The sequence below is a fragment of the Apodemus sylvaticus genome, chromosome 1 (assembly GCF_947179515.1).
Source record: "Apodemus sylvaticus chromosome 1, mApoSyl1.1, whole genome shotgun sequence".
Taxonomy (NCBI): Eukaryota; Metazoa; Chordata; class Mammalia; order Rodentia; family Muridae; genus Apodemus; species Apodemus sylvaticus.
Genome location: NC_067472.1, coordinates 126,730,173 through 126,738,598, shown reverse-complemented (window position 1 = coordinate 126,738,598; position 8,426 = coordinate 126,730,173). Strand labels below are relative to the sequence as shown.

Sequence of the window (8,426 nt, the reverse complement as noted above, 5' to 3'; positions counted from 1 at the left end):
ACTGACGGTAGCGGCTCCCGGAAAATGTCGTGGCCTGGCGCAGTCTAAGGGTGTTCGGCTGCCATGGACAGCGAGCAGCCGGACAGCCTGGAGGGCTGGGTGCCGCTGCGCGAGGACCTGTTCCTGGCGCCCGAGCGCCATCAGCTGCGTTTCCTGGTGGCCTGGAACGCCGCGGAGGGCCAGTTCGCCGTCACCTGTCACGATCGCACGGCGCAGCGACGGCGGCGCGAGCGGCAGGAAGCCGGCGACAAGGGGTGCAGCTGGGCCGGGGTGCTGTCGCCCGCCGGGTTCCGCGGCGCGCACCGGCAGCTGGCTGCGCTGTGGCCGGCCCTGGAGCCCTGCTTCCCGCCCCTGCCGCCCGAGCTGGACGCGGCGAGCGGCGCGGGCTGGGGCCTGGGGCGCGGGCTGTGGGCGCTCCTGTGGCCGGCGCCTGCGGACCCTGGCGACGCGGTGATGCAAGAGCTGTGCCGAGAGCTGGAGCGCTACCTGGGCCTGGCGGCCGACGGCTGCGGCGGCGCCACCGTGCGCGACGTGCTCTTCCCGGCCCCGGGTGACTTGGCAGACTGCGAGGGCCTGAGCGAGTTCCGCGAGAGGACGCTGCGTGCGCGTCTGGGTCGAACCGCCACCCGGCTACACCAGGTACGCGGTGCCGGAGCCGAGGGCGGGTCCGCGGGCGGGACACTCGTGATGCGCATCGGGCGTCGCTAGTGCACCTGCGGCGCCTCAGCTGGGAGAGAGTGGGGACCTTGAAGTTGAAACAGTTGTGGTGTGTGTGTGTGTGTGTGTTTTGTTTATTTTGAAACAGGGTCTCAATCTGCAGTCCAGGCTGTCTTTGAACTCAGGACAGTCCCCTGCCTCAGCCTCTCCAGCCCTGGGTTTAGGTAAAAGTTTACTTGCAGTTCTGAGCCTGGCCCGGCGCTTCACCTTTTCCCTGTTTTGGCAGAGCAGGATGTTATGATGGGAAAGGCAAGACATATTGAAAGTAAAACTGAAAACAAGGCATACCCGAAGGAAATAAAAACATAAGCTAAGAGGAAGCAATTTGGGGTTCTCTGGAGAAGACCAGGGATGGCTAAAAGTGTCTCAGGATACATACCATTTAAAAGATAGTTTTATTTTTTCATCAAGCAATAAAGATTTTCTTCAAGCAAATGGAAAGCTTTATTAAATAAACATAAAAGTGAGACTTTATTCATCAGCTTTTAATGCCGACAACAGGAAGCCTCTTTTGGGCCAGAAGGAAATAGTTTGAGACACACAAATTCATTATTTGTGCGGTAATCTTAACAGACCCTAGAGAGAGGAGACTTTTCACTTCACTGAAAGATTTAGGGAGAATGTAGAAGTTTTCCCCAGCAAAGGTTTCCCGAAGAGGTCAAGTTTCAGGGCTTTGTCCACATTCTGGACAGTCCCTGGCCATTTCCTGTTTTTCATTACTGAACCACTGTTGTAGTTTGTTTTCTGTTGCTGTGATGAACACCCTGACCAGAAGTGACTCTGGGCAGAAAGGGCTTATTTGGCTTACAGGTTACATTCCATCATCCAGGGAAGCCGGGTAGGTTCTGGAGCACAGATAATGGTGGAAGGCTGGTTACTGGCTTGTGTAGACCTTTGTTAGCCTGGGACCACCTGCCCCAGGTATCCAACTATCCACATTTGCCAGACCCTCTTCTATGAATTTAGCAAGCAAGAAAGGTTAATCTAATGAGGCAGTGGCTCTCTTGTGCTGTCCCTAAACAACTGAAGCTAAGTCTGAGTCAGTAGTAAGCAGTGGTTTGCTGTGTTTCTTTTGAGGAAGGGGAGGTATAAGAAGAATTCAGCCATACAGCAGATCTCGATTGTTGCATATTATCTTAAATCTAGAATCAGTCTTGTAAACTAAAATGGCTTTATAGAAGGATTCTGTTTGTGGGATCCTTGTTTTGTGACAGGGTCTCATAGCCCAGGCTGTCCTAGAACTCACCGCTTAGCTCAGGATGCCCTCCCACTGTGGTGACTCCGGCCTCCACCTCTGAGTAGTGGGACTACGGGCTTTTGTCAGCTGGGGTCACTCTATGAACTCACACACCTGCTCCTCATGGGGTTGATTTCACTTTATAACATGAGGATACTATGGGAGATTTTTCAGGCCAGCCAGCGTTTGGTCCTTAGACTGACTTTTATATCAGACTTGGCTGTTTAACTAGTACTAAAGGTTGGACCTGAGCCTCGTGCGTGCTGGGCCAGCGCCCCGGTCATGAGTCACCTCCCTCCCCTTTATGTTCTCAGGCAGCGTCTGACTGAGCTGCCCAGGCTGCCCTTGAACTCCAGCCCGGCCGGTGGGCTTAGTGTCTTCTGCTTACACTCCTTTCCTCCTGCGGGTCAGCCTCACGGGTCTTGTTCTGTTCTCCTGATAGTCCACCATGCTTTCCTGAAGCTTTCTGTTCCAGGATTGAACCAGTTTCAGCTTCCCAGAGTAGCTGCCGTGAAGTGAAGGCCGGAGCCGCTTCCTGCCTTAGCATCTCGGGAGTAGCCATTCCACCAGACCCAGCTCACCACTGGTTCCCAACACTTCATTTCCTATATTTTTACAACCCCCCCCCCCCCCCCCCCCCCGATTCCTAACATCTGTATACCGGAAGGCTACATTCTCTTCAAGTTCACTCCCTGCTATTACATTCTAGTGTAGCTCATACTATTGAGCTGCTCATGTGCGGAATTCACCTGTCCACCTGGGACATACGAATGTCTGTACAAAGTATATCGTGTCCATTAGAAGTGTAGTCTTTATGTTTTCTTTGAGGAGGATCTTGGCTTCGTAGCTCAGGCTGACCTGGAACTATTCATATTTAGCCCAGGCTAGCCTCCAGCTCAGGGATTATTGGCTTGAGCCATCATGATAATTATGATATTATCACATTATTAAATAGTCATAAAAACAGTGTTGAGTGACTCTGAGAATAGTATTCCACAGACCAGCCATCTTATTTTACAATTGTGTTATTGGGCCTTTGGTTGGAGGGTATTTTCATGTTTATGCAGTTTAAATTCGTTGTTTTAAAATTGATACTTTAAGTATAAAGTATAAGAAATTGGGTTTCTTTTATTTTTGGTATGATTTTATAAATGTCTAGATTCAAGCTCTATTTACATTTTACCCTCTAGCTTCTTCAAGATCACGGAAAAGCCAACACCATGGTAGCATTAATGAAAGTTTATCAAATGGAAGATGAAGTCTATCAAGAATTAGTTACCACAGCAACCACGTTCTTCCAGTATTTACTGCAGCCATTTAGAGACATGCGAGAAGTTGCGACTTCATGTAAGCTTGATATTTTGGTATGTTTCCTGGTATTTTTTATCTTACTACCTTCTCTGTATTATTAATTTAGTCACATATAAGGTTCAGTGTGCTTTCACTTTGAGATGATATATATATGTAATTTTTATTTATTTACTAGTTTATTTAGAGACAGGGTCTCACTTTACAATGAGCTCAGGCTAGCCTTGAATTTTTGATCCTCCTGCCTCTACCTCCCAAGTGTTGGGACTGCAGGCAGTGTTCGTCAGTGGTACACCTCGTGCCCAGTGTGCTCAAGGCCCTGCACTTTGTCTCAGTACTGATAAAACCACAAACAACAACAAAAGCCAGGCCTGGTGGTCAGGCCTGTAAGTACAGCCATGCAGGAGGTAGGCCTCAGCAAGGCCTTCCTGGGCAACAGAGAGAGAGGCAAGACCCAGCTTCAAAATAAAAAATGAGGGAAGGTATAGGGCTGTGTGGCTCAGGGGTAGACGGCTTGCTGAGTGTGTAAACCTTGTCCTCAAAGGAGAGGACATGGACTAAAAGTGAAGATAGCTTTTGCTCATTTTCTCAGCCCCTTAGAATCCTGCAGGTATGGAAGCATTAGCCCTGGTCGTGCTGACAGACTGTCTGATGTGATGTTATCCCCTTTAGCTTACTTCCCACCTGTAAGGATGCTTGTAGATTTCTTAGAAATGGGAGGCAAATTGAAATAGCAGGGCCTCGGATTGTAATTGAGTAATTTAAACTTTATAATTGCTGTTATTTTGATTAGGGCAGTGGTTCTCAACCTTTCTGGTGCTATGACCTTTAGTACAGTTCCTCATGTTGTGGTGATTGCCAACCATAAAATTCGTTCGTTGCTACAAAATTACAAAACTATAATTTTTGCTACTGTTATAAATCATAATATAAATATCTGTGTTTTCTGATGGTCTTAGGTAACCATCAGAAAGAGTTGCTTGATCCTCAAAGGGGTCACAGCCTACAGGTTGAGAACCACTGCATTAGGGTGACCCTATTTAGAAAAGGTGTCATCAGTGTTGCCTAGTGTGCAAACAGGTAGAATCAAGAGACAGTTCTTTGCTCTCCTCCCAGCACTGGCTGTCTCTCCACAGGCACTTCCATGACCACAGCAGGATGCTGTGCTACATGTGCTTCCTACCCCAACGGGGCGGGGCTCTTCTCATTACTGTTGCCAAAGCCACATGTGCTCAGTGTGTGTGTGTGTGTGTGTGTGTGCAGTGCAGTGTGTGTGTGATCTTTTCGAGATACTACTCATACATTATACATCAGAAGTATGCATTTCAGTGGTTTTTAGTGTATTTTGTTGTATAACAATTACTAACTCTCTAATATTAGAACACTTTTTTGTTTAACAGTTTGTGTGTGTGTGTGTGTGTGCTCGTGCTCACACATGCATAGCACACATGTAGAAGTTAGAGGACCACTTGTGTAAAATAGATTTTCTCCTTCTATTCATGTGGGTTCCGGGGATTGAACTCAGGTCATAAGGTATGGCAGGAAGTTTTTGACCCCCTGAGGCCTTTCACCAACCTACAATATTAGAATACCTTTAACCCTCAACGGAAACCACATACCCTACCAGTCATCTCTCATTTTCCAACTTTATGTAATCCCTAATCTACTTTTCCTCTGTATTTGGCTGCTGTGGAAATGTTACTATGGTTAGCGTTTTATCCTTGTATATGATATGTGTATGTCCTTGTTTGTGTGAGCGTGTAGGCTCGGTGACCCACCTGTGAGCCGCTGGGAATCCTCCTGCCTCCAGTGCCCATTTTGGCATAATTGACCTGGATTATGAGCATGTGTTACTGTATCTGGACTCTGGGTGGGTTCTAGAATCTGAACTCAGGCAAGGCAAAGGCTTTCCCCTCCGAGCCATCTCCCTGGCCCATAGAAGTGCGGTAAGGAGAACTCTACAGTGTGTGCAGTTGTGACTGCATCCTCACTTAGCTGGCAGCCTTCACTTCTTTGTCCTGGCAGACGCCCCGCGGTGAGGATGACCGCCTTTGTTTATCCATTCCACTCCTGGTGGACACTGGCTTGTTTACACCTTTTAGAGATATGAATAATGTTGCCGGCAATGTCTGTGTGTGCATACCTGTGGCTACCCTTCTTTTTCTTTTCTGAGTCAGGATCTCAGTTTGCTCATTATGTATGTAGCACAGGATGACCTTGAACTCACCAATCTTTCTACCTTTCTGTGGCTGCTGTGTGGGATTACAGCCACAGCACTTACTTTCATTTTTTCTTGTGTATATACTAAGAAGTAGTTCTGTTGGGTCATATGATAATATTTAGCTTTTGGTTTTTTAAAAAGCTTAACCTTTTGAAGGCTGCCAGACTGCTGCCCAAATCAAGTGCACTCACTGTTTTAGTGCACCAAAACACCTTTGTATCAGCACCAACTCTTGGTATGTTTTGCTGTTTTTGAGATCAGATATTGCCATACAACCCACAGTAGCCTTGATTCATGGCAATTCTCCTGCCTCAGCCTTCCAAACGCTGAGATTACCTTGTGTCACTATGCCTGCCTTCAGCACTTGTTACATCTGTCTTTTTATTCTAGGGTAGGAAGTGGTATCTTGTAGCTTTGACTTGTATTTGTATAACATGAACCCAGCTATGCCCCATTCTTTCCTTTGTGGAAGGAAACTGGATGCTGGATGCACAGGAGTCCTGAGTTCAGACTGTTAGAACAGTGCGTTGCAGACTGGGCAGTGTGTGAACGAGGCCTTTCCCTTACAGTTCTGGTGGCTCCGAAGTTGAAGGTCAAGGTGCTGGCAGACCTGGTACCTGGTGGGAATTTGATTGCTAGTGTTTATCTGGCTGTCCTGATGTGTCCTTACATGGTAAAGAGCAGAGAGACCTCATGTCTTTTCTTATTTATGAGAGTATTAATCCCAACCATAGGGCTGAATCCTCATGACTTAATACCATCACATGGGGGATTTAGGCTTCCATATGTGAATTTCAGGGCTCACAAACTTTCAGTCCTTAGGTATGAGTGGCACCGCCCTGGATACATAAATGTGAATATCTTTTTAGTGGCTATACTTCATGCATTTAAGTATTCAAATACTAAGTATTTAAGGTTCCTAAAGAAACTAAGCAAAGGCAACACTTGAGTGCTGAACAACAGACATCTTCATTTGTACAGCTGTGTATTATTACCTAACAGCACCCTGGAGCAGTTGTAGTACTCCAAAGTCTGTCAGTGTTTTCCCTGTGCACCCAGAGTCCACCTACCCTTGTCTCCAGTGGTGCCCAGTCCCGCCCATTGATGTTCAGTCAGGACCTGATTAAGCAGTAGTAAAGAGTGGTCGCAACAATCCACAGAGCCACTTCAAAATCTCCTAATGGCATGACATCGTTCTTTTGTAGAAGTCCCTGGATGAGGATGAGCTGGGTCCTAAGAGGGTGGCTGCTCTGCAGAAGGAAGCCAGTGACTGGACCAGACGGGCTGAAGAAGCAGTGGTCTCTATCCAAGACATCACTGTGAATTATTTTAAGGAAACAGTAACAGCATTAACAGGTGAAACCACTGTACTAAGATAAATGTAATTTTTATTTTATTAAAAAAATATGTGCATGCATCTTCAGTTCCAGGCTGCATATTTAGTGTGGGTGCTGGGAGTTCAGCGGAAGGATACGCATGATGAGTTTCCAGCCTGGTGAGCAGAGAGAAGTCTGAGACATGTTTGTTCAGCACATCATAAGTGATAGGGGCAAGATACAACACCAAATAAGAAAAACAAGGCTCTGAGAGCAGTTGGGTCTGCCTGGGTGTTCATGGAAGGCCTCCTGAGAGGTACACTTGCCCATAACTGAGTAGTAGGCTCTGGCTCAAGAGGGCTTGGCAAATAGAACGCGAGTCAAGCCCATGGACTGGGGCCTGGAGAGCATGGAGAGCTTTTTATGAGAAGGAAGCTGGCCAGCCAGGCAGGGTCACACTAGCTGAGGCTTGTGCTCTGTCCATCACAGCCCCAAATAGGAAATCTTATGTCTGTCAATCTGCATGTTAAGGTATCATATGTATATATGATATACAATAATATAAATATACACACAAAAAGTGTGACCCTTGATATCTTTTAAAACGAATGGTAGAAGTCCCAGTTGTCCTAGGTTGCTCTCTTTGCTGTGATAAACTCCATAACTAAAAGCAGCTCGGAGAGGAAAGCGTCCATTTCATCTAAAAGGTAAGCCACAGGGGGAGCTGAAGCTGAGCCCTGGGGGGCTTGCTTTGTATTCACTTGTTAAGCTAGCTAGCTTCCTGCCTGCCTGCCTGCCTGCCTTCTTTCTTCCTTCCTGCCTTCCTTCCTTTTTTCTTTTTTTCTTTTTTTGAAAATGGAATTTGCTCTCAAGTAATAAACCCTGATTATGGTTTCCCCTCCCTCCACTCCTCCCAGTCCTTCCCCGCCTTACCTCTGGGTCGGACAACCCCTTTCTGTCTCTCATTAGGAAATAAGCAGGCTTCTAAGGGATAGTAATAAAATAAAACATTGTAAGATAAAACAAAAACTAACACATTAGAATTGGACAAAACAACAAACAAAAGCAGAAGAGCTTAAAAAGAAACAGAGAGCCATGTGCTCACACACTCAGGAGTCCCACAAAAACACTAGGCAGGAAGCCATAATACAGAGGACCTGGTGCAAACCCTGGGCATGCTGCCTCGGTCTCTGTGAATCCGTACGTTCACAGGTTCACAGATCGTGTTGATTAGAGGGCCTTGCTCTCCTGGTGTCCTCCATCCCCTCTGGCTCTCGCACTCTCTTCTTCCACTGGGTTCCCTGAGCCCTGAGAGGAAGGATTTGATGGAGACACCCATTAGGACTCAGCATTCCAAGGTCGCTTACTCTCTACCTAATGTCTGACTGTGGATCTCTGTGTTTGTTCCCATCTGCACACGTGCGCGCGCGTTTTATCCAAGTCCCTGGGCTATCTAATCTCAGGTTTGGTCACCCAAGCAATGTTGGGTATGGGCACCATTTCTGGAGTGGGTGGAGTGGGACTGAAGTCAGTAAGATATTGGTTGTGCTTTGTGCTATCGCTGCCCTAGCATATCTTGCAGGTAGGACACCATTGTACATCAGAGGTTTCGTGACGGGGTTGATGT

The 8,426-nt window shown here is 47.1% G+C and overlaps 1 protein-coding gene across 1 annotated transcript in view; it reads left to right on the top strand.

Moving 5' to 3' along the window:
• The window catches only part of Whamm (WASP homolog associated with actin, golgi membranes and microtubules), a 29,773-nt gene continuing 21,347 nt past the window's right edge, over positions 1–8,426 (top strand). Inside the window, exons 1-3 of the mRNA XM_052159651.1 lie at positions 1–639; positions 3,145–3,318; positions 6,689–6,839. Of these exons, the coding sequence (XP_052015611.1) occupies positions 64–639; positions 3,145–3,318; positions 6,689–6,839 (901 nt within the window). The 5' untranslated portion in view covers positions 1–63. The remainder of the gene's footprint in view (positions 640–3,144; positions 3,319–6,688; positions 6,840–8,426) is intronic.